Source organism: Mastigoproctus giganteus, chromosome 14 (assembly GCF_048544385.1).
Source record: "Mastigoproctus giganteus isolate SK-2022 chromosome 14, ASM4854438v1, whole genome shotgun sequence".
NCBI lineage: Eukaryota > Metazoa > Arthropoda > Arachnida > Uropygi > Thelyphonidae > Mastigoproctus > Mastigoproctus giganteus.
The window spans coordinates 38,718,043-38,743,820 of record NC_143588.1 but is presented as its reverse complement, the minus strand read 5'-3'; the positions used below and the strand labels follow the sequence as shown (position 1 = coordinate 38,743,820).

The 25,778-nt window shown below is 39.7% G+C and overlaps 1 protein-coding gene across 2 annotated transcripts in view; it reads right to left on the bottom strand.

The window, feature by feature from the left end:
* Positions 1-25,778, bottom strand: part of LOC150075071 (V-type proton ATPase 116 kDa subunit a 1-like) — a 431,757-nt gene that overhangs the window by 107,273 nt on the left and 298,706 nt on the right. For both annotated transcript variants that reach the window (XM_090389279.1, XM_090389280.1), the window contains exon 15: positions 11,245-11,467. In XM_090389279.1, the coding sequence (XP_090245405.1) occupies positions 11,245-11,467 (223 nt within the window). The remainder of the gene's footprint in view (positions 1-11,244; positions 11,468-25,778) is intronic.

The following is a 25,778-nucleotide window of genomic DNA, read 5'->3' as shown; positions in this document are numbered from 1 at the left end:
AGCAGGGGGGGGGGGATCCTCCAGCCACAGGTATCCCAGAATGAAGGTGTTGCCATTATGCCTGTTATCATCTTGACTGTTGCTAGGAGGCGTTGGTCGTCGACTAAGGTGGGAAGCCGTGGAATTCCGAGAGAGTTGGCAAGCTGCGTGGTACGAATCAGAGCTGGAAGGTTGTGCTTCCTGTTGGCCCACTTTAGGAGCCAGAATTCTGTGGCAAAGAGTGGTTTCTTTATTGACGGTGCAGCTGACGCCCAAATTTCAGCAGCATAGAGTAAAGGTGGAAAGATAACTGTTCTTATGTACCTCATGGTTATCTTTTTATCTGTGATATGAAGGAGATGTTGTTTTGCTATCCACCGGAGTCTTGAAGCACGTGTGAGGAGCATTTCCATGTGGGCGTTGAATCGAAGTTTTGGGTCGAATACAACGCCCAGATCACGATGGCTGGACACAATCGGGATGAGGGTGTTGCCGACCGAAGGCTGGAGAGAAGAAGGAGTTTGCTTCAATGAATACACCATGAATTCGGACTTAGCAGGATTGATCTTGAGCCCAAACTGGCAGAGGTAAGATGTGACTGTGGTGAGAGTGTTGTTAATTTCCACTTTTACCAGATCTAGGTCTTGACCGGGGATGATGGGAGTGAGTATCTTGATATCGTCCGCATAGCTCAGTAGACATCGAGAATGTGCAACCAATGGGAAGATAATGGATGAAAACAGAAGGCCCGAAAGGACCCCTCCTTGTGGGACTCCTGCGGTGACGGATCTAGTAAAGGTGCGATCTCCTGTATGAAGCTTTATAACTCTGTTATTCAGAAGAGAGGAGAGAAAGCATAATATGTTCCCTGTGATCTGGAAGTGGCATTCCAGGAGAGTGAGAAGTTGGTTTACTTGGACGGCATCAAATGCAGCCTCAATGTCTAAGTAAGTCACAGCTAGTTCCTGCCTATTCTCCAATGCTGACAAGATAGTATTCGTGGTGGCTAGCAGACTGGTGATCGTTGATCTGTTTGGAAGGGAGTAGTGAATTTGGGCTGGATTACTGGGCAAGATCTGCTTAGTGAGGATGGGGAGTAAGGCCTTCTCCAGGAGATTCAGCAGGCTGGAGGAGTTGTCAAAGGAGTTGTCAATGATATACAGGAATTTTTCTAGCAGTTATAAATAGGTGATTATTCCCTTGTATAAGGCAATAAACTGTACAGGTCTGGAGGCCTCATTTCAAGAAGGATGTAGAGCTGCTGGAATGAGTACAGAGAACGGCAACAAGATTAGTGAATGGAACAAAGGGTTGCTCTTACGAAGAAAGGCTTAAGTTTTGCAAATTACAGTGTCTGGAGACTAGGCACCTGCGAGGTGATCTGATTGAGGTGTATAAAGCCTTGAATGGTTTGAGCATGCTCAATGCTGACGGGATTCTTCCTCTTGCCCAGAATAATCACCTGAGAGGGCATAAATTCAAATTGAGGAAAGAAAGATGTTGGATAGATGTGCGGATATTTGCCTTTAGCCAGTGGGTAGTTGGTTGGTTGGTGGAACAGACTTCCATCCTTTGTTGTGGAAGTTGATAGCCTAAATAAATTTAAGGCTCAACTGGACAGGTATTTCGAATGAACGGAGGGGTGAAATGGGAGCATGTTTTTTTTTGGCTGATGCTGCATAGGCTTGCTTTCTTGCATCATATACATCTACTAATGCTAACTGTGTGGCACTACACTGACAGAGGAAGAGAGTGAAAAGGACCTGGAGGTAATTGTGCAGGCAGATATGAAGTTTTCTGAGCAGTGCAGACGGGCTGCAAGAGTAGCTCATGGTGTCTTGTCAATGATATACAGGAATTTTTCTTGCAGGGATAAGGAGGTGATTATCCTCTTGTATAAGGCAATGGTGAGGCCACACCTTGAGTACTATATACAGGTCTGGAGGCCTCATTTTAAGAAGGATGTAGAGCTGTTGGAACGAGTACAGAGAAGGGCAACAAGATTAGTGAATGAAACAAAGGGTTGCTCTTATGAAGAAATTCTTAAGTTTTACAAATTACAGTGTCTGGAGACTAGGCATCTGCGAGATGATCTGATTGAGGTGTATAAAGCCTTGAATGGTTTGAGCATGCTCAATGCTGATGGAATTCTTCCTCTTGCTCAGAATAATCGCCTGAGAGGGTATTATAATTTAGACTGGATCACTTTAAGAATGGGATGAGAGGGAGGAAAGTAGTCTGTATATATCAGAGATTGTTTGATATGATATTTGTTTATGTTATCTAGAGCCAGTTTTATTGCAAATAATTCTGCAGTATAGATACTGCATTCAGTGGGAAGAGAGGCAGAAACTGCTGCACCAACAGACGTATCTGTTTCAGAGCCGTCGGTATAGAAATGAACTTTCTCTGAGTTTTCCAAAGAATGCAGTTTATGTAGCTGTTGAAAGTTGGTATTTTCCAGGGAGCATTTTCCCCATCTTGAAAAGAAATTGTCACAGAAAGGTATGAATTCAGTCCAGGGAGGATTTTCCCCATCTTGAAAAGAAATTATCACAGAGAGGTATGAATTCAGTCGAGGGAGGTTCAGGAATAGCAAGGTCTTGGAATATATTCTTAAAGTTAATTTTCCAACTGATCATGAGTTCTTGCAGTCGAATCCCTGTGGGGAGGTTTTCATTAGGTTTATTGTGATATAGCAGGGTGTGTTGAGGATCAAACAGATACTGCCAGCTGGGGTGGGCTGGAGTACTTCCAATCTTTGCTGCATAATGTAACAATAACATTTTTCTCCTGAGATGCAAAGGGGATTCGTTTGCCTCAATATACAGGCTGTGAACCAGAGATGTTCTGAAGGCTCCAACAGCTATTCTAAGAGCACTATGCTGGATGGTGTTCAGATGTAATAGAGAACTTTTCTTGGCGGAGTCATAGACAGGTGCTCCATAATCCAAGCGCGACCTTATTAAAGCTCTATAGAGATGTAGGAGAGAGCTTCTGTCAGCACCCCAGGACATAGCAGAGACAGCTCTTAGGATATTCAGTTTTTTAAGACAAGTATTCCGGAGGTGCGCCATATGGGAAGCAAAATTAACTTTATTATCTAAATGTAACCCCAAAAGATGGAAATTGTTAGTGACAGGAATCAGGCTGTTATTTAAAAATATTTCTGGATCCGGATGTAGTTTCCATTTTTTTACAGAAATGAATAGCAGCAGACTTCTTTTCTGCTAGGGAATAACCATTCCGCAATGCCCATGATTCTATTCTAGCTATAGCAATTTGAAGTTGCCTTTCGATGGTGTTCATAGTCTGGGATTGAGTAGAGATAATGAGGTCATCGGCAAACATGTACGATTGTACTGTATTTGGTACATCCCTTGTCATGTTGGTGATTCTTATTACAAATAATGTTAGACTCAGAATGGAACCCTGTGGTATACCTTCCTCTTGTTCAAATGTTTTGGATAAATTATTCATGTATCTGACATCTAACGTTCTATGGCATAGGAAGCTTTGTATAAATTGGGATAGATTACCTCTCAAGTCGAAAGAATGAAGATCTTGAAGAACACCGTATCGCCAGGTGGTATCTAAGGGCTAATGCTAAGCTTCAGTTGCTGTTTTGTTTTCTGAATACATGCATACATGTGCAGATGCTGCATTCCAGTGTTACTATCCCTGGTCTTAAAAGAATCTCCATGGAGAATCTTTTAAGCTCAGGGATAGACCAAAATACAAGTGAAGCTGTTTTGGTCTTTTCTAATTGTTCTGTATCTGTCCTCTTCTCTGTTTATCCTATCCTTTTACCCTTCCTTTCCTTGTAATACCAAGGCAAAGAAGGACAAATGGATCCCCTGTTTTTTTTTATTTTTCAGCTTATGTACACAACAAAGATTTTCGGTGTAGTGGCTCACTCCTATTTGAGTTTCCTTTGAGTGCTTCTAATTAGAATTGCCACATTTAGGTAGCTCTGAAAGGCAGAGAACATGTTCCCACACAAATAGGGGGGCTGCTTGAAGATCAGTTGCAACACTTCTGTGTTGCCACTGATCTTCTGATATAATCCACTGATAAAAACTTTTCATCCTGCAGTAATTGGTTTGGATTCTACCCAAAACCTTAGGACTTCACTGCTGTGCCCTGGTAAATCTGGCTTTGGTGGCGAGTAATGCAATTTTTTTAAATAGTTAAAAAGGTCCATATTTTCAATTTTAAAACCTGTTACAAATTAATTGTTTTTTTTTCCTTTGGTTTCCTCAAAGGTATTAGGACGATAAGTGTTTTGGATTTCTTGTCAAATAAAATCCAGTTCAAAATAACTTTAGTTGATATTTTTCTGTTTTCAGAACATAAAGTCACATATTTTTCTCATTACTTTCACTGCCACATAGTTTCTTGAAAACTTCCACATATATAACTGCTGATCAGTTCTTTAATTTTATTTTCAATAAAAAAAATAATGGAGAATATTAAACAAAAAAATTTGACAGTATATAACATAGCTATGGTGCTCAATATGTTCTATGTTGTTATCAATATTTGTAGAAGGATAAGAGAAATTTACCTCAATATGATACATAGAACATTTCCATGTGATACTCTCCAGACCTGGAGAGAAAGGAAGTGAATGAAATAGTCAACAAGAATTTAAAATATGAATTTGATAGTATATAACAGAGCTATGGTGCTCAATATGTTCTACGTTGATATCAATATTTGTAGAAGGATAAGAGAAATTTACCTCAATATGATACTCTCTGGAAAGTATTATACGGAAGTGTTCTACATAACATATTGAGGTAAATATCTCTTATCCTTCTACAAATAAACAAAAAAATATATAAAATCCAATAATTCTAAACAAAAGTTCAATCTAATTACTGTACTTCAAAATTGAAAACACAAAATGAACTAAATCTATATTGTTTGAACACTTTCGAAATAGAGACAAAATGCCTGATACCTGCTGCTGAAAATTCTGGGAATTACTAGTGCAGTTTCCAAGGAAATCCCATACATCTTCTGATAATGAATTTTTCAAATAAAATTTTCCTTTTAGATTTCTTTTTTTTAAAAGGGAAAAAATTATAAAAAAGAAAAAACATTAGTGTTTAGTTCTAAACTAAATTAATACACCGATGTGCAAAACTTAAGGTCCAGTCAGGTTTTCACCTGTAGTTCCCATAGGAGTGGCCTGGATACGGGAAAAGAATACCAAAAGAACCTCATGAGGTACAGAAATGATGAAGGAAACAACGCTGACACAACAACGGAAACAAAATGGTACAGAGGGACTTTATTCAAAAATGGCAACATAGCACTGGCTGCCATAATAAAGATGCATCACTGCCAAAGATAGAACAAAGGGAAGGGGTGGTCCTCAGTAGAAGATAGGGCCACGCCTAATGTTGATGCAGGCTTTGCACCACCTGTCCATACTTAGAACAATGTTGTTAATAAGTTCTTGCAGTAACATCATCCATTCCTCTGTCAGCGCCATCTTCAGATGGTGAAAATTTTCTGGTGGATGCTAATGTGCCGCTAGGTGTCTCCCCAGAGTGGCCCATATGTGTTCGATGGGATTTAGATTGGCAGAATGGGCAGGTCAATCCATACGAACAATGTCCTCACTTTCCAAAAGCATATCAACAGCTGCAGTGCGATGGGGTGTGGCATTAACATCCATAAACACGAACTCGGGGCCAATGCCACCTCGGAACAGACACACACGGGGAAGGATTACCTCAGTACGGTAGCGTGCACGAGTACCGCCTTCTAGTATCTGGAGCTGTGTATGTCCATCCAAGATAACACCTCTCCAGACAAGAACACCTCGACTGCCATATCAATCCCTTTAAGTGATACCATGTGCCAACCTCTTACCAGAATAGCTGATGTCCAGAATCGCTGTTGAGACTGAATCTACTCTCATCAGTAAAGAGTACCTTACCCCATTGTGCTGCTGTCCAGTCCTTGTGTTCGATGCACCACTGTAAACAGTGTCTCTGATGGGCAGGTGTTAAAGGGACACAGCATATTGGCTGTCAGGCAAACAATCCACCTTTTTGGAGTTGGCGGGCCACAGTAAACCGCGATATCCTATGTCCTGTGCAATGGATCCCGCTGTTTGTTGTCAGTCCCTTCTGGCCTGTAGGAGTATATAGTGGTCATCATGGTTTTTTTCGTGGACGACCATCACTGGTCCTTCGACAGCTGCACCTGTCATTCTGAAGGCCGACCACGCATGCAAGATGATGCTATAGGCGATACCGAACACATGGGTTGTGTTAGGGTAGCTAAGAATAGAAATAGGTGCATGTATACTTGCATGTACACCAATGCTAGGAGGTTAGTAAATAAATTTGATGAATTTGAGGTATTGCTCAAAACATCAAAGGCAGATATAGTTGGGATATCAGAGACGTGGTGTCACACAGATATAAGGAATGCAGAACTGGAATTTGGGGAGTACAACGTCTACAGAAAGGATAGACTGGATAGGAAGGGAGGAGGGGTTATGCTATTAGTTAAGAAATACATCAAATCCAAGGAAGTGAAGCCAGTGGACATCGCTGGACAGTGCAGTGTCGAGTCAGTTTGGTGTGACATAAGCATTGGGAGATCAAAATTGAGAGTAGGAGTGTGTTATAGGCCTAATGACTCTGATGAGTATAATAAGAAACTGTACAGGGAAATAGAGTGGGCCAGTAAATCAGAGTCTTATAATGGGAGATTTTAATTTCCCAGATATTGACTGGAATTTAGGGGCTGGTCACTCACACACTAGCAAGGCTTTTGTGGATTTATTGGATGATTGTTTTCTACATCGGAATGTTCGGGAGGCAACTAGAGGGAGGAATACTCTTGATTTGATTATCAGCAGTGATTCTTCATGCATTAAGAATCTGCAGATAAATGAACCACTAGGTGGCAGTGATCACAGTTTGCTGAAGTGGGATTTACTCAAAGAGGTAACTACCATTAGAGGTAAAGGGAAGGGTTATTGCTTTCGTAAAGGTGACTACGATGGACTGAGACAGTATTTAAATTCTATACAGTGGGACCAACTGATGATGTTACCAACAGCAAATGCAAAATGGGAAGCATTCAAAGAACTTATCTTGGAAACTACTAGGCTTTACATACCAACTAAGAAATATTGTTCAAAGTTTAGGCCTAAATGGATGTCAGATGAACTAATGAGGCATATGGCAGAGAAGAAACATGCATGGGATACATACAAATTAACACAGAAGCCTATGATAGATACAAGTTGATCTGTAACCAAGTTACAAAGGAGGTTAGGCAAGCCAAGGCAGATTACAAGAAATCTTTGGCAAGGGATGCAAAGAAAAACAGCAAAGATTCTTTACTTATGTAAACTCTAGAAGGAAGGGGATGAATCAGATTGGTCCACTTGATATTGATGGGTCAACTGTTGATGATCCTGCTCAGGTAGCTAACAAACTAAATGAATATTTTGCATTGACATTCACATATGAGGAGTTATTTAGCGAGGGGAAAGCCAGAGGTGTATTCAACTCTAGCAGTAAGCTAGAGAATCTTGTAATAACTGAGAGTAAAGTGGAGGAGAAATTGTTGAAGATAAACACAAGAAAGGCACCCGGGGTGGATGGGATCTATCCAGTTATATTAAAGGAGGCAGCAGAGGAAGTAAGCAAACCCTTAGCCATAATTATGAGAGCTTCCTTGGACTCAGGGGAGGTACCCACAGACTGGAGATGTGCAAATGTGACACCAATTCACAAAGGAGGATCAAAGGCTGACACAAGTAATTATACAACTGAGTTTAACTTCTGTTCCAGGAAAATTAATGGAGACACTAGTTAAAGAAGCACTGCAGGATCATTTAGACAAGACTTCAGTTATAGCTTGGACACAGCATGGTTTTGTTAAGGGGAAGTCTTGCCTGACTTTGATTTTGGGGAAAGTCTTGCCTGATTTTTGAATTTGATTGGATACTATGATGAAGTCACAAAGGAACTGGATGCAGGGAATAACTTTGATATTATATACGTGGATCTTAGAAAGGCTTTTGATACTGTTGCATATGGAAGACTGCTGCACAAATTGGAGCAGCGTGACATTGGAGGCAAATTGCTGCTGTGGATAAAGGGTGGCTGAGGGGGAGAAGACAGAGAGTGGTAATCAATGGACACTGCTCGTCGTGGACTAATGTTATTAGTGGAGTCCCTCGGGGCTCAGTGTTGGGTCCATTATTGTTTTCTGTATTTATAAATGATATTGATGATGGTATATTAAGCTTAATGTCCAAGTTTGCAGACGATACAAAGGTTGGCAGGGTTGTCAAGGACACTACTGACACTATGCTGCTGAAACAGGATCTGGAAAGGTTGAGCAGATGGGCTGAGAGGTGGCAAATGAAGTTTAACATTGACAAATGTAAAGTACTACACATGGGAAACAGCAACCCCAGAGCAACGTATCAACTCTGTGGTACTACACTGACAGTGGTAGAGAATGAAAGGGTCCTGGGGGATAAAACCACCCGCTAGCTGAAGGAAAATTTCCGTATATCTATATTGCAACCATTTTCCTCAACTTGAATTTATGTTCAGCAAGTGAAAGAATGCCATTAACATTCAGCTTCCTCAATCCATTCAAGACTTTAAACACATGATTCAGATCTCTCTGCAGGTGTCTAGTCTCAAGACACTTTATGTAAGAGCACCCTCCTGTTCTCCTCACAAGTCTGGTTGCCCCTTTCTGCACCCATTTCAGCAGTACATCCTTCCTAAAGTGATGCCTCCAGATCTGTATGCAGTACTCAACATGCAGCTTAACCATGGCCTTATACAAAGGCCATGGTTATCCTTATCCCTGCTGGCAAAGTTTCTGTATATCATTGACAAAACCCTGTGAGCTATCCTGACAGCATGTCTGCACAGCTCAGAGAATTTCATGTCTGACTACACAATTACCCCCCAAGTCTTTTTCATTCTCCACTATCCTCAGTTTAGTACCACACAGATAATAAGTTACTCTGGGGTTATTTCCACCCATATGCAGTACCTTGCATTTGTCAATGTTAAACTTCAACTGCCATTTATCAGCCCATCAACCCAATTTTCCTAGATCTAGATGCAGCAGGTCATCCTGATGATTGTCACTAAACAACCTGCCAAAATTTTGTATCATCTGCAAACTTAGACATTAAACCTGATATACCTTCATCAATATTATTGATAAATATTTAAAACAACAATGGGCGCAGCACTGAACTCTGGGGAACTCCATTAATAGCATTAGAACATGAAGAGCAGTGCCCATTGATAACGGCACCTGTCTTCTTCCACTTAACCATGTTTTATCCATAGCAGTAACTTGCCCTTAATGTCACATTGCTCCAGTTTGTACAGCAATCTTTTATCTGCAACAGTATCAGAAGCCTTCTCGAAATCCAAGTACATGATGTCAAAATTATTTTTTGCATCCAGTTACTTGATCACTGCATCATAGTAACCTATCAGATTGGTTAGACAAGACCACCAGTAACAAATCTATGATGTGATTGTAGTATAATTGCATGCCTGTCTAGATGGTTCCATATTACTTCTTTAACCAGTGATTCCATTATTTTCCCTGGAATAGACAAGTAGCTAACAAGTCTGTAATTACTCACATTGCCTTTTAATCCTCCTTTATGAATTAGGGTTATCACAAAGTCATTCAGCTCCTCGTTAGAGTTTGACAAACTCCTAGCATCCTCTTCCCTAAGGAACTCCTCATGTGTGAATGTAGATGCAAAAATACCTATTCAATTTGTCAGCAACCAGAGCAGGGTCATCAACAGTTAACCCACAGGCATCAAGTGGCCAATGTAATTCAACTTCTTCCTTTTACTGTTAATATAAGCTTAGAAGTTTTTTCAGAGACTTCTCATAATCTGCCTTAGTTTTCCTAACCTTCTTTGTGACTCGATTACGGACTAATTTATATCTACCATAGTCTTGTGCATCACCTGATAATTTATATGCATCCCGTGCACTTTTCTTCTCTGTCATGTGTCGCAATAGGTCATTGACATTCATTTATGTCTAAGTCTTGAAGAGTATTTCTTTGTTGGTACGAAAAGCCTAATATTTCCTTTGATTGCTTCCCTGAATATTTCTCATTTAATATTTGCTGTTGGTAACAAAGTTGATTCCATTGCACAGAATTCAAAAACTGTCTGAGATCCCTATAGTCACCCTTATGAAAGCAAAAGCCTTTCCCTTTGCCCTTGACAGTAGTTATGTCTTTAATTAAATTCCAAATTACTACACTGTGATTGCTTCCACCCAGGTATTGTAACAGTAACAAGATTTTTTTCACTTTTAATGTTCCTATGATATTGTTTAGTGTAATTTCTTCATTACTATATACTTTAATTTTAAGACAAACTGACATTTGTATGTTAGGCATCATTTTAACATTTCATATTGTGAAATCTTCACAAGTTGTCTTTCTCTTATAGTTCTAATAAGAAACATTAGAGACATATGCTACTATTTCTTCTCACTTGAATCCCACAGGAAATTGTTATTTATTCAAAGTATAAACAGATGGCAACTTGTTGTAGGATTTCACAGTATGAGATGTTATAATAATGATGTCTAGTATATACTTCAGTTTGTCTTCAAATTCAACTATGTAGTAACGATACAATTGCACTAAACAGTATCACAGTTTGAGACTATCTGTCCTAAAATTTTATTGGAAAAAAAAATAGAGTTAAATAAAAAGTTAACAGAAATACTAACTTCTAACATAACCATCAACTTTGTAACTCATAACTTCCCATATCTGAGCAAAATTAAGTGGTCTCAACAGACACTTTTTGGAAACAGACCTCACTGAAAACAGAGCTGAGACCATCTAGAATTGCGAAAAGAATCATAAAGTTTTTGGGATATTTTGATATTTGCACAGAAGTTTGTTCTATTAATGTGGCTGTGCAATTTAAACTCTTCAGGCAAAAAAATCAAAGCAAGTAGCAGTGCTGTGCTTTTCATTAGATTCACAGTACGAAACAACATAATGGAATTTTGTTATATCTAGAAGCACCAATCCTATATATGCAAATTTACATTCCGGCTCTTACTTAATAATTATTTTGCTAGTATAGATTGAAACATGGGAAAAACAAATTATTTTTAGTTCTATAATAAGTATGATCAAATAAACATAAACTAAGCTACAAAGTAATTATGCTAATTGACTAATACCATATTATATTACCTGGCCATTATACATTTCAGTCAGATAACATGGATCTTCTGGATAGCTAAACATGAACATATTGATGAGCATTATTAACAGGCTTCTGGCACAATAAGAATCACTGACATCAAATGCAATCCATTTTGCAAAGATCACAATAACCAAATAACCAAAGATAGCCAGGAGAAAAATAGTCTGAGGAATGAATTCACAAAACACATTTATCCACTTTCTGAAATAGCTGAAAACAAAAAGATTTATTACAATACTTATAAAATATTTGTTACGTAATAAAAATTATCTAGGTTGCCCTTGAATGTTTTTTTTTAAATCCAAGGTAAATTAATTTATACAACAAAAGCACAAATTTCTTGATACTCTTTCAGTATTATACAATATTATAATTTTAGTATTATACAAGACATTCATAATAAATGTCTTGTTCCTGTTGTGATCATTTCCTATCCCACAGAATAGTTTACATATAAGTAACAAGGCATCCCTGTTTCTCCAGCATCATAAAAAAACCAAGCCCAAAATCTTGAAGTCCACTCAAAATAGCCATCACTCATTCTGATATATGAAAGCAAGCATGTCTTCCGATTCAACAGGAGGACAGGGCCTAGGACTACAGGTCTGATTTCACAGCATGAATGATGCACTGCTGGAGATGTACATGCAAATCTGAACATCATAAAATATTTCCTTCAGGTGAGGTCCCACAGATAAAAATAAAGGAAGGCTTGGCCGTGGCTTTTGAACAACAATGCAAAAGATTTAAAGCATCCTGTTCAGTGTCCAGGGAACTGAATATTCAACCAACTGCTCATTATGTTGGAGTGCCATTTTGTTCAAACAATATTTATGAGATGGTTTAAAAAAAAAAATGAAGTAAAAAGAAATTTACAGAGGGGATAGACAGTTGATGTGGGAAGTGTATTTCTGGCTGATGCTGTATACGAGGGGTGGCTGAAACGTTTCTAGCTTCCTATAGAAAGAATGCTGGAAAGCTGTGAAAACCCATTTAATTTTCAACATAGTCCCCTAAGTCAACACACTTTTGAAGAAAGGCTTAACAATGCAGTCCTTCCTACTTTTACCCAAACCAATCAGCACCTTGCTTTGCAAGGATAAAATCATAGTGGCCCGTTCTCACACTAGTAATGAATGTTGTGCCAGTTCATTTTCCACAAATGTGAAAATTGACTCTCACTGAAAAGAATAGTCTGTGCAAGGTTGTTGCTGAAAGTACTCCACATCACACCCATAAAACTGAAACTTATAGAGATGGCAATTTTGGATTTTCAGAATTCATAGTGGATGCTGCTTTTCAACACATAGAAAAGACATTCAATAAGGAGACCTTCTGGGGAAGACAGTAAACCAGCAAAGGATAATGAAGGATGTTTTTGTTGGTGATATCTTCAAGGTCCATTGAATTCCTTATCCAATATGAAATGAACCAATCTGTTTTCTTGAATGAGTCCATCAATCTGCTGATGCAACTTTGTGTGAGCAAATGTTACTATGCAATCTTTTGAATTCTGCAGCTGCATCTATCTGGCTGAGGCCACCAACAAGTAAAATAATCTAAATATGCCCTTCCTTATTCAGATACATTAAAAACATGTCTCACAAAAAACTGCAATGAAAAGAAAAGAAAAACATATATGTCACAATATAATATACAGGGTATTCCAAAAATTTGGAAAAAATTGATAAGATCACAGAGAATTGCACCTTTTACTTGGTAAAAACAAGTTACAGTTTGGAAAAACACAAGTGGAACCCAGCAATATTGCCATCTAAATTATCTTAACTAGTTAAGAGGTTCAAAGAAACAGGATGTCTGAAAACTCATCCATAAAGTAGGAAATATCAACATCCACTGCTTTAATGCCTATTATTGAAAGACCTTTGATCAAGCAGCTAATTCATCAAAGGACAGCACAATAAGTGCTCGTGAAGTTTCATGTCAGTCAGGAATTAGGAGTACAAAAGTGTAGCGAACATTAAAGAATATATTAATGAACACATTCTCAAAAGATCAAGTAAGTGCCACTATTTGAACACTCCCAATTGGATATTTTGTTACTTAAATACCAATACTAAATACTAGGTCCAATGTGCAGAAATTGCTATATTATTTACCAAAGTGGCATGCCATTACTAGATGGGACTTGAAAATATTCACTCTCCCATTTAGCAAAAAAATGCTAAATAGGGGATAGACAGGTGATGTAGGAAGTGTATTTCTGACTGATGCTGTATATAAGGGGTGGTTGAAAAGTTTCTAACTTCTCATAGAATGCTGGAGAGTTGTGAAAACCAATTTATTTATTTTTCAACGTAGTCCTTTAAGTCAACACCCTTTCTGGCATGCTCCACTAGCTTTCGTAACCAGCTCAAATAAAATTCAGTCTGACTCAAACCTGTTGTTTACTGAATCAATCACAGCATTTTCACTGTTGAATTTCTGTCCTTTTTGAGTTTGGCAATAGAAAACAGTCCGATAAAACCAAATATGGTGAGAAGGGTAAAATGCTGTAATACACTGAAAGGACAGAATTCATGGGGTTCCTGGCAATGCAATGCTGTCACCCCTCTCGGTAGTGGACGAACCCACCAATTGGCAGGTATATAGGTATACTTCATTCATATAGATGGTAATTTGATGTCAGAATGGATAAATGTCGTGAGTTAACAGACTGAAAGAGAGATGATAATGAGTGCCCAATGCATGGGGTCACCCTATCGGAGCAGAGGTGTTACAGAAATTGCACTATCCCCGTTTGACAGTATCAAGAGTGCACATGCCATTTCTGGAATAACATCTCATCATGGAAAGTGCTGTCAGCAGAGAAAGGTGGTGGATGAAAGTGACTGTCGACGTCTGTCTCACATTGTTTCAGCCAACTGGAAAGTGACAATGGCACAGATCAATGCCGACTTCAATGAGGGAGGTGCCAGAAATGCCTCCACGAAGGCCATCTGGCAATCATTAGCTGCAATAGGTTATGGGAGCTGCTGACACCACAACACAGGATTCTACGCCTCAGCTGGATGAAAGAAAATCGGCCCTGGACCTTGAAACGACTGAAGTACGGGTCTCCTGGTCTGATGAGTCCCGTTTCCAATTATTTGAGCAGACAGCAGGGTGCATATCTGGCAGAAACTGCCCCCATTATGTCAACAAGGAACTGCTCAGACAGTTATGGGGGCATTAGCCGCAATAGGTTATGAGAGCTGCCGACACACCAGAGTCCCATTGCTACCACCATGATACAGGACTCTATGCGTAAACTTGGCAAAGGAACGTTGGCACTCGACCTTGGATGATTGGAGATGGGTCTCCTGGTCAATGAGTCCTGTTTTCAGTTATTCCAAGCAAACAGGAGGATGTGTATCTGGCGGAAACCGCACAGAGCTATGCATCATGAACTGTTTAGGCAAGTGGACGGTCGATAATGATCTAGGGTGTGTTCAACTGGCACATGTGACCTGTTACATATAGATGCATCTCTGAATGGTCCGGGTTACATCTATCCTTGCAGAACATCTGCTTGCTTCCCTTTATGGTGATCGTGCACCCACAGGGCAATGGACTTTTCCAGCATGACAATGCGCCTCCCCACAAAGCCATGGTGACTAGAACATGGTTCGAAGAGCATTCCACGGGTTTTACCACCATAAAATAACCTCTCCATTCATTGGACATAAATCCTGTGGAGCATCTTTGGGATGCTGTGGAAAGGTCCATTCCAGTGTTTGATCCACCACCCAGGAATGTGATGGAATTATGGACAGTGGTGCAACAAACATTGATGGAAATATCTGTGAAAAACCTTTCGTGAACTAGTGGACTCAATGCCTCGCTGTGTGACTGTCCTTATCCGGGCATCACATAGTGAGGTGGGCCTACCCGTTACTAGGTAGGTATCTCACGATTTCTGTCCACTCAGTGTAATTCAAACCCACAGTGTTGACTGAATCGCAAATGATGAGTGCTGCGTTGCATTTTCTTGATGCAAGATGACTGCTTTGTCTGATTTCCTGCAGCACATGGGCTTTAATTCCTGATGGAAATGTCTCAATAGGTTAGAATAATGCTCAGCATTGATAATGGTGCCTCATTTCAGGAAATCAACTATGATTACTCCTTCTGCAATCCAGAAGATGGACTGCATGACTTTGCCAGCCAACTTCTACACTTGACTTTTTAGGAAGGGGAAAAGAGAGATGCTTCCACTGTTCAGTTGTTCTTTTGTATCAGGGTTGAAGTGGTGCACCCACGTTTCATCCATGATACTATCCCTAAAACTGAGCTTTGTTAGCTTCAAAATGCTGCATAATCTCATGACAGTATTTCACTCTTTCCCATTTCTGATCTGCATTCAGTATTTTAAGGACCCCCCCATCCCCTCAAAGAAACCTTCCTTCCTAAAACATTCACCATGATATCATGAGCATGCTCATGAGAAATGTTGAATGTTGTCTCAATGAGCTTCAATGTTATTCTGCAGTCTTGCATGACCAGGTCATGAATGGCATCCCCATTTTCAGGTGTTGACATGGTAACAGACCACCCACTATGGGTTGCATCTTCAACACTGCTGTCCATGCTTAAATTCTGCAACCCAGTTTTTGACCGTGACGTATGAAGGAAAGATTCCCTAATATTTGGTGCATGTCTTCATGAATTTCTTTTGGTAACATTCCCTCTAAATGAAGATGCTCAAAAACTGTAGTAGTAGTAGCAGTGGCATTTGATGCAAGAAATATCCAAATTCATACTATTGTTCTCAGACGAGCCTATCCACAAACTCTCCAGCCACTTACGGTCCCAGAACCTATGTGCCCGGTCAAGGATGACAGCATTCACAGGGGAGACCTGATGATGTTTCTCCCAATAATGCTCAGCAATGGCGGACTTATTGAACTCTGCGGTCTGTATAGCTCGCATGTGCTCCCCCAGACGGTCTTTTAATCGCCGTCCTGTCTCCTCCACAATCCGGGCATTTGATCTCATATACGACCCCACTACTGGAATCCCCAGGAATGGGGTCTTTGCCCTGTGACAACACTGTGTGCAACCTCCGGCCCGGAAGTTGCACACAGCGTGCCTGAAAGTCAAGTAGCATTCTTGAAATTCGATCTGACAAACCCGGATAGTAGGGAATATAAACTGTGGTGACTGGAATGGACGGTGTTCCATGATTAGGCTAATATAATAGAGGCGTGAGCCTAATCATGGAACACCGTCCGTTCCAGTCACCACAGTTTATATTCCCTACTATCCGGGCTTGTCAGATCGGATTTCAAGAATGCTACGTGACTTTCAGGCACACTGTGTGCAACTTCCGGGCCGGAGGTTGCACACAGTGTTGTCACAGGTCAAAGACCACATTCCTGGGGTTTCCAGTAGTGGGGTCGTATATGAGATCAAATGCTCGGATTGTGGGGAATGTTATGTGGGGGAGACAGGACGGTGATTAAAAGACCGTCTGGGGGAGCACATGCGAGCTATACAGACCACAGAGTTCACTAAGTCCGCCATTGCTGAGCATTATTGGGAGAAACATCATCAGGTCTCCCCTGTGAATGCTGTCATCCTTGACCGGGTGCATAGGTTCTGGGACCGTAAGTGGCTGGAGAGTTTGTGGATAGGCTCGTCTGAGAAAAATAGTATGAATAGGGACAGGGGTGTTCGATTTCACCTCCTGCTGGAAGCCGTGGTCCTGGCAAAAGATGAGCGTTTTATATTTCCACGCTCCCGAGCCGCTTCCGGTTCTGGTTCACATGGAAGAAATATTGAGCATGTGCCTGGTCAACCACGTGTGCTGTGAGCCTGTTACTTAAGGATGTGTTGCTTAAACATCATTGTTGTTGAGAAAGGAGGCGGAAGCCCCCAAAAGCTTCAGTCAATGTTTTATCACTTTTAATTTTATTGTATTTTAAATATTTTATTCATATTTTATTGTATATTTTACAAATTTTTATTGCAAATTTTATTTTGAATATCAGTTTTTTTGCATATATTTTTTTTACAGTGTAGTATCGTTTGGTACATTCAGTATTAAACCACTATAGTTAAACGGTTGGTGTATTTGTTTTAAATTCTGGACAAGATATGGCCTGACCTTTGCCTTATACATACACACCCACTGGCCAAAAAAATAAATGTTAACCTTTGTATTATGATTGCCACAGACAGAAGGAAGGAAAATAAATGAGAATAAATGCAAACAGATGCAAAGAAAACTCTGATGTGGGATGATGACATGTTGCCTCATTAAGAAAGGCTGCACAGGCTGTTTGACTGCAGGAATCTGAAGCCAGACTGGAGAAAATGTGCAATTTATCACACTTTGAAAAAGTGTCTTATCGTGGTTGTACATTTAGCATGAACCACAATTCAAGAAAAAAGACAACTGGTTTTTCAAAATTCATCCTCCTCAAAAGTTTTTAATGACTGTAAAGTAAGAAAGCAGTTCTTCCACATTCAAAAGGTGTAAATGTGGCAGAAAAACAATAGAGAGAACCCTTGTATAACATGGTAGTTAGGTTCTTATAAAATTTCATGCAGTTTGAAATCGTGTTATACTGGACTAAGAACCAATGCAAAAAGGCTGGTTACATTCCAAAAGTTAACAAAAATACATCTTTTTTTATAACTATCGGAAACTTAATTTTTTATTAAAAATAGTAATATCTCAACAAATGTCTTGCAAACTGTGATATATATATATATATATATAAACAGTGGATTCCGGTTATTTGGGCCACCAGTTAATCGGGGCAGCCGTTTATTTGGGGCAAATCTTAAAAAACAAAAACCAATAGAGAAAATAGCCAGGGTTTACTTCGCTTAATTGGGACAAAATGCCGTTTAATCGGGGCTGGAGACCGCAGCAGTGTTACCCTACGATTGTTTCCAACCGTACCACATAGTTCGGTCGGATTTCTGGAGGTCACAACCATAAAACAATAAAAACAATTAGCAGTCACCTGTTTATTGGGCTTTTCTGTTAGTGCAATCTATCATAAACGGACAGTAAACTCGATCTTATTGAATTTGTGGTAATACCGACAGCTGGAATTCTGTGGGTTATTATGGTAAAATGTGTTTACACTTCCATGGAATCTTCAATCATATAAAAAAAATAATTTTCAGAATCTTCTCTTCATTCCTATTTTTAAAGCTTCGTAATTTGTTACTCCGTTCTCACTTGCGCGTGTTGTGTTACTTGCAATTTGTGTGTGCCGTGTCCTTTGTTATTGATTGCTTAACTTATTACTGTTTTAAATTTTAACCCCCACCCACAAATGTCAGTGAACAGAAATGTCAACTAGTTAGTATGTACATATTACGGTACGTATTAATTATTCCGATTATCACGTATATTCTTCCGATTTTCACGTATCATTAATTTTTTAATTGGTAAGGTAATAAAGAGTAAATCTGTGCTTAATATATCTTTACTTTTATAGCCTGTGGATAATATTCCTCCTATTTTCGCTAATTAGAATCGCTGTTTAATAGAATTAAAATTCAATTCACAAACGTGATCACAATGACCGGCGCTTACAACACATCGTATAATGAACGGTACTTTACTGTGGTGAGTTCGTCCTAATGTGATTTGATTGTACTGTACAGTGAAGTAATTGTAAAGGGGGGGGGGGGGTAAATTGTATTTTTAACTATTTACGTGAAACTTCGGATAATTGGGGCAGCCGCTTAATCGGGCCAAAATGCACTAGTCCCGATGTGTCCCAAATAACCGGAATCGACTGTATGTATATATATATATATATATAGGTCAGATAATATATGTTCGCTTAATTGCTTCCTCTTCATTGCTGCTAAGCACAATTACACGAGAACGTTTTCTCTATTGCATAATATCTTCACCTTCTGGAAGGAAATAATTTTATATTCCTTTCTTGGTATTCGAATAAAATTTTCTACTACATAATTTATAAAATGCCATTTTTCTTCTCTAAAAATCTGGTCATCCTACTTATGGGTTTATATTGAAGGGTCATGTCAATTTTATACATGTAACCCTTGTACAAAGGGTACTAGGAAAGTTTTGCAATATGACGCAACAATGAATCACAGGAAGCTGCTTGTTGCTGCATGTTGAGACATGTTAATACGTGCATAGTAGCCGCCGCGCCAAGTCGATGGGCTCAGTTATTCATTAGTAGTGAGAGTGTAAAGTGCTTGCGATGGCATCGTGGTCATGAAATGGGATAAGGACAGTTTTGCAGTATAATTTCGTGCGTGGTTTAACCATAGACCAGTGCTTAGAAGAAATGACTCTTGCACTAGATGATGATTGTCCACATCGTACAAAGATATTCAGGCGGTATAGAGAATTCCAAAGTGGAAATTTCACTCTGGAGGATTCTGAGAGGCCACGAACGTCAGTTACGGAGGAAAACGTTACTGCTGTGAGGAAAATGCTTGACGAAAACAGGCGAATGACCTACCAACAGATAGAGGATACTTTGGGCCTAAATGCACCAGCAATTCGTTCGATTCTGCAAGATCATTTGCACGTGAAGAAACTTTGTTCTCTCTGGGTGCCGCATCAACTGACTGAAGAGCAGATGACACGACGTGTGACTTGATGCCGGGAGATGTTAAAAAAGTTTGATAAGGGACAATCTCGGTATGTGAACAACATCGTGACAGGTGACGAGACTTGGCTGTACTATTACGATCTGCCGACCAAGGCTCAAAACAAAGTTTGGGTCTTTGATGATGACGACACACCCGTAATTGTCAGAAAATCCCGATCTGTAAAGAAGAAAATGATAGCTGTATTTTTCAAATCGAGTGGAATTGTGGAACGTGTCGTTTTGGACAAGCAGAAGACAGTCACAGCTAAGTGGTATACTGAACAATGCGTGCCTAAAGTCATTGGATCTATGTAGAACCTGCGGCCAAAGTCAAGGATGGACACCTGGTACCTCCATCACGATAATGCTGCAGCTCACCGCGCCAAAGCCTGCACCGAATATTTGACCACGACAGGACTGAAACTTCTCGAGCACCCTCCCTACAGTCCAGACCTTGCTCCCTGCGACTTTGCACTGTTCCCGCATGTGAAAATGAAGCTAAAAGGGAGGCGGTTTTCCAGTGATGAGGACCTTCTACGGGCTTGGGACAACGAGTGTGCTTTACTCCCTAGTGAAACTTGGCAGAACTGGTTTAAAGATTGGTTTCGGAGGATGGAGAGGTGTATTGAATGTAGAGGAAATTACTTTGAAAAAATTAAATAAACAAAGCTGTATTTAATTCACAACAAAGAAATTATTCCAATATGGTTCTTAAGAATAAAGTTTAGTAATACCTACCCAGAAAAATTTATACACGATCAAATAAAAACCAAAATAACCTTATAAAAAGCTTAAGTCATGAACTTCACACATGAACTTCGAAGTCATGATTTTTTATGTTTTGGGGACTTCCGTTTTTCATAATGACTAGTGAGTTAACAGTGGGGATTCACAAAAAAGAATGGAAATATTGAAAAATTACATCCAACATAACAGCAGGGTTTTCTCCACACAAAAACTCAAAAATATTGTGTTATGTGAGGTTTGCCGCAATTCTCTAAGCATGTTAGAGTAAAACTGTGTTGTGTGAGGATTTCCACATTTATTAATCGTGTTAGAGCGAAACCATGTTGTAGAAGTGCCGTGTTATATGGGGGTTGCCTGTACGTCAAAAGTGAAGCCACTCTATTCTAAGGGAGGGCTGCAAAAATAGGGTTTCCAGTGCAGCAAATTACATCTGAATTCAACCATGCTCAGAACTGCCCCATTTATAAATACAGTGCATAGGGTATGGTTTCAAGAAATTTTGTATTGACTGCTGACTGCCTATTCAGAAGCCACTTGTTTCAGAGAAAACCACACTTGCAGTGATACCGAGAATGTCGTGATTGGGCAGTGGAAAGGCAATAGTCACATGAAATACAATACACTGTTTTGCACTGCCCTTGACAACGAATTTGTCATTTGGATACAGATCCAAATTATGATGAGAGATTATAAATGTTCAGTCATTTTTATAAGATATCTAGAATGATCTGTTAATAGTTTTAGTATATTACCCATATATTTTGTTAAATTTTCTTTAGTAGTATTTCTAAAACTATTGGCCATAAAGTTTTGCTGATTTATGTAACTTTTTAACAGGGAACATGTGACCTAACAAATCAGTGTGCAAATTACTACTAATCTTTCATTTAAATTCATTCATTTTAATTCATTTTCAATATCTGTTCTTATTTTTAATACAGGATTTTTTCCCTATAACTGGTATTTTTATCTTGTAGTAAATCACTTAACTTATTATCATAATCAGATTTGATCAAAAGCACTACAGAATCTCCTTTATCGGCTTTTTTAGATGGCTAATCCCCCCCCCCAATTGTTTCAAGGCATCCACAGTCATCCAATTCATGCCAGTGGAGCACCTCCATAGCCAGGTGGGCAGATGCAGCAGTGCTTAGCACACGCTTCTTGATTAGACCGGGGTTCGAGCCCGTGACCACCAAATACGGAGAATGCCGAAAAGTCAGGGAATGACCACCGCATATCCCCGGAGCAATATGGCCTTGGTTGCTAATGTTCGTAAAAACCAAATAACAAACAAACTAACAAACATGCCTTTAATTTACCAACATTGGCTCAACTCGTAGGGGAAAAATAGCACACACTTCCGGATTAGACCGGGGTTCGAGCCCGTGACCACCAAATAAGGAGGATGTGGAAGGTCAGGGAATGACCACCACATATCCCCCAGCCCAGATAAAGGGTGAGGGTTGGCATCAGAAAGGGCATCCAGGACTTAAAAAAAAAAATTAATTCTCTTTTTTCTAGTTTATTTTCTCTGTTTTGCTTTATGCTTTTGGGAACGATAACCATTTTCGTTACTCACATGGAAGAATTCAGTATGGTGGCTACAGTAGAGAAGAAAATGCAGGGATTATCATTAATTCATCGAGGTATATAGAAACCTACAGTAACTACAAACTATTCTGCAATCAATTCCATAAGGGGACTTAGACAGGCCAAAGAAGATTATGAGGGCTAGGGTGCAGATTATGGAAGGGGAAGAAGAGTAGCAAAGAATTCTTTGCTTATGTTAACACTGGATGGAAAGAGATGGACCACAATGTTGAACAGTTACGAATGGCATTGACGTCCTGTTTGCGTTGCTGACCAACTGAATAAATTTTTCATCTCCATTTATATGTTTGTTTTGTTTGTTATTTGGTTTTTAGGAGCCTAGCAACTAAGGCCATATTGCTCAGGGGATATGCGGTGGTCATTCTCTGACCTTTCCGCATCCTCCGTATTTGGTGGTCACGGGCTTGAACCCCGGTCTAATCAAGAAGCATGTGCTACGCACTGCTGCTCCTTCCCACCTGGCTACGGAGGCACCTCTCCACTTATAGATGAATACATTTTTAGAGATGGAGATACCAGAATCATATCAAATTCTAGGTGGGTGTCAAATTATTTTGTGACAACTGAAAGAAATGTGGAGAAGAAAATTTCTGAAGCTAAAAATGAATATGGTACCCAGGCAACAATGATCTATCAAATTATATTAAAAGATGCAATTATATCAAAAGAGGTTGTTATTTGTTTGTTTGTTATTTGGTTTTTTAGGAGCATTAGCAACTAAGCCCATATTGCTCCGGGATATGTGGTGGTCATTCACTGACCTTTCTGCATCCTCCGTATTTAGTGGTCACAGGCTCGAACCCGGTCTAATCAAGAAGCGTGTGCTACACACTGCTGCTCCTTCCCACCTGGCTACGGAGGCGCCATCAAAAGAGGTAGGAAAACTGTAGCCCTAATTATGAGAGCATTCGAGTAGGGCCCTAAAGCAAATTGGAGATATGTATCTCTCTCTCTCTCTCTCTCTCTCTCTCTCTCTCTCTCTCTCTCTCTCTCTCTCTGTATCTCTCCCTCTCTCTCTTCTCCCCCCCACTCACAAAAGGGGACCAAAGGACAAGTGAACAATTACAGATTTAAGCTTCACTTCTCTTTCAGGAAAAATAATGAAATCACTTAGAGAATTAAAGTAAATTAAAATCAGTTAAAGAATACATTAATACAGGAATGCAGTTTCAGGTAAGCAATCACAGCATGGATTTATTAAGGGGAGACCTTGTCTGACCAATCTGCTTAACCACTATGATATAGTCACAAAGGAACTGGATGCAAAAAATAATTCTGAAATCATACACTTATATTTCAGTAAAGTTTTTAACACTGTTTCACATGAAAGGCTGTGTACAAATTAAAACTGTGCGGCATTAGGCGCAAGTTGGTGATATGGGTAAAAGGAAGGTTGTGTGGCAGAAGACAGAGTAGTTACGAGGAGCAGTATGAAAGTAATGCCTCCTATTTTTTGACTCAGAAAATTTAATTCCAAAAACTATGCCTTTTACATCAATTAATCCTCAATAAACCCATCATTTATTTTTTCACAAAGTCACCATCATTTTTTATGCCCTTCTGCCATCTCTGAGTCAGATGCTGTATTCCAATCCTGTAAAAGTCCTTACTCTTGCTCCGGAGGGCTTTGCGAACACCTAGCTTGAGTGCTTGAGATAGTCATCAACTGCAAAATGGGTGCCACGATGTGGAGGGCATCCTTCAGTGGCCAAAGAGGTAATAGTCAGAAGGTTGTTATTGTTATTGTTATTTTTGGTTTTTAGGAGCATTAGCAACTAAGGCCATATTGCTCCGGGATACGCGGTGGTCATTCCCTGACCTTTCCGCATTCTCCGTATTTGGTGGTGATGGGCTCGAACCCCGGTCTAATCAAGAAGCGTGTACTACGCACTGCTGCTCCTTCCCACCTGGCTACGGAGGCGCCCCTAGTCAGAAGGTGCAAGGTCTGAGCTATGAGAGGAGTTAGGAAGAACAGTGCATCCCAGTTTTGCAGTGGCCTCCATTGTGTGCAGATTGGTCTGAAGTTGTGAATTGTCATGGAGAAGAAGAATCCCATTAAGGTTTTTGTCCGGTCAAACTACGGAGGCGAGCCAGTTTGGTGTTACATAAGCATTGTGAGATCAAAATTGAGAATAGGAGTGTGTTATAGGCCTAATGACTCTGATGAGTATAATAAGGAACTGTTCAGGGAAATAGAGTGGGCCAGTAAATCAGAAATTCTTATAATGGGGGATTTTAAATTCCCAGATATTGACTGCAATTTGTGGGTTGGCCACTCACACACTAGCAAGGCATTTGTGGATTTATTCAATGATTGTTTTCTACATCAGCATGTTCAGGAGGCAACTAGAGGGAGTAATACTCTTGATCTGATTATTAGTAGTGATTCTTCATGCATTAAGAATCTGCAAATAAAGGAACCACTAGGCGGCAGCGATCACATTGTGCTGAAGTGGAATTTACTCAAAGAGGTAACTACCATCAGGGGTAAAGGGAAGGATTTTTGCTTTCGTAAAAGCCGACTACAGTGGTCTGAGACAGTATTTAAATTCTATACGGTGGGACCAACTGATGATGTTACCAACAGCAAATTCAAAATGGGAAGCATTCAAAGAATTTTCTTGGAAGCTACTAGGCTTTACATACCAAATATTGTTCAAGGTTTAGACCTAAATGGATGTCAGATGAACTAATCAGACATGTGGCAGAGAAGAAAAATGCATGGGATACATATAAATAAATGGGTAACATGAAAGCCTATGACAGATATAAGCTGGTCTGTAACCTCCTTTGTAACCAACCAAGTCACAAAGGAGATTAGGCAGGAAAAAGAAGATTATGAGAAATCCTTGGCAAAGGATGCAAAGAAAAATTGCAAAGAGTTCTTTACATATGTAAACTTTAGAAGGAAAGGGATGAATCAGATTGGTCCACTGGATATTGATGGTTCAACTGTTCATAATCCTGCTCAGGTGGCTAACAAACTAAATGAGTATTTTGCATCTACATTCACCCATTAGGAGTTATTCAGGGAGGGGAATGCCAGAGGTGAGTTAAACTCTGGCAGTGAGCTGGATGATTTTCTAATAATTGAGAGGAAAGTGGAGGAGAAATTTTTGAAGATAAACATAAAAAAAGGCACCCAAGGTGGACGGGATCTATCCAGTTATATCAACAGAGGCAGCAAAGGAAATAAGCAAACCCTTAGCCATAATTATAAGAGCGTCTTTGGACTCAGAGGAGGTACCCATGAACTGAAGATGTGCAAATGTGACCCCAATTCACAAAGGAGGATCAAAGAGCAACATAAGTAATTATAGACCTGTTAGTTTAATTTCTGTTCCAGGAAAATTAATAGAGGCAGTGGTTAAAGAAGCACTGCAGGATCATCTAGACAAGACTTCAGTTATAGCTTGGACACAGCATGGTTTTGTTAAGGGAAAGTCTTGCCTGACCAATTCGATTGGATACTATGATGTGGGCACAAAGGAACTGGATGCAGGGAATAACTTTGATATCATATATTTGGATTTTAGAAAGGATTTTGATACTGTTGCACA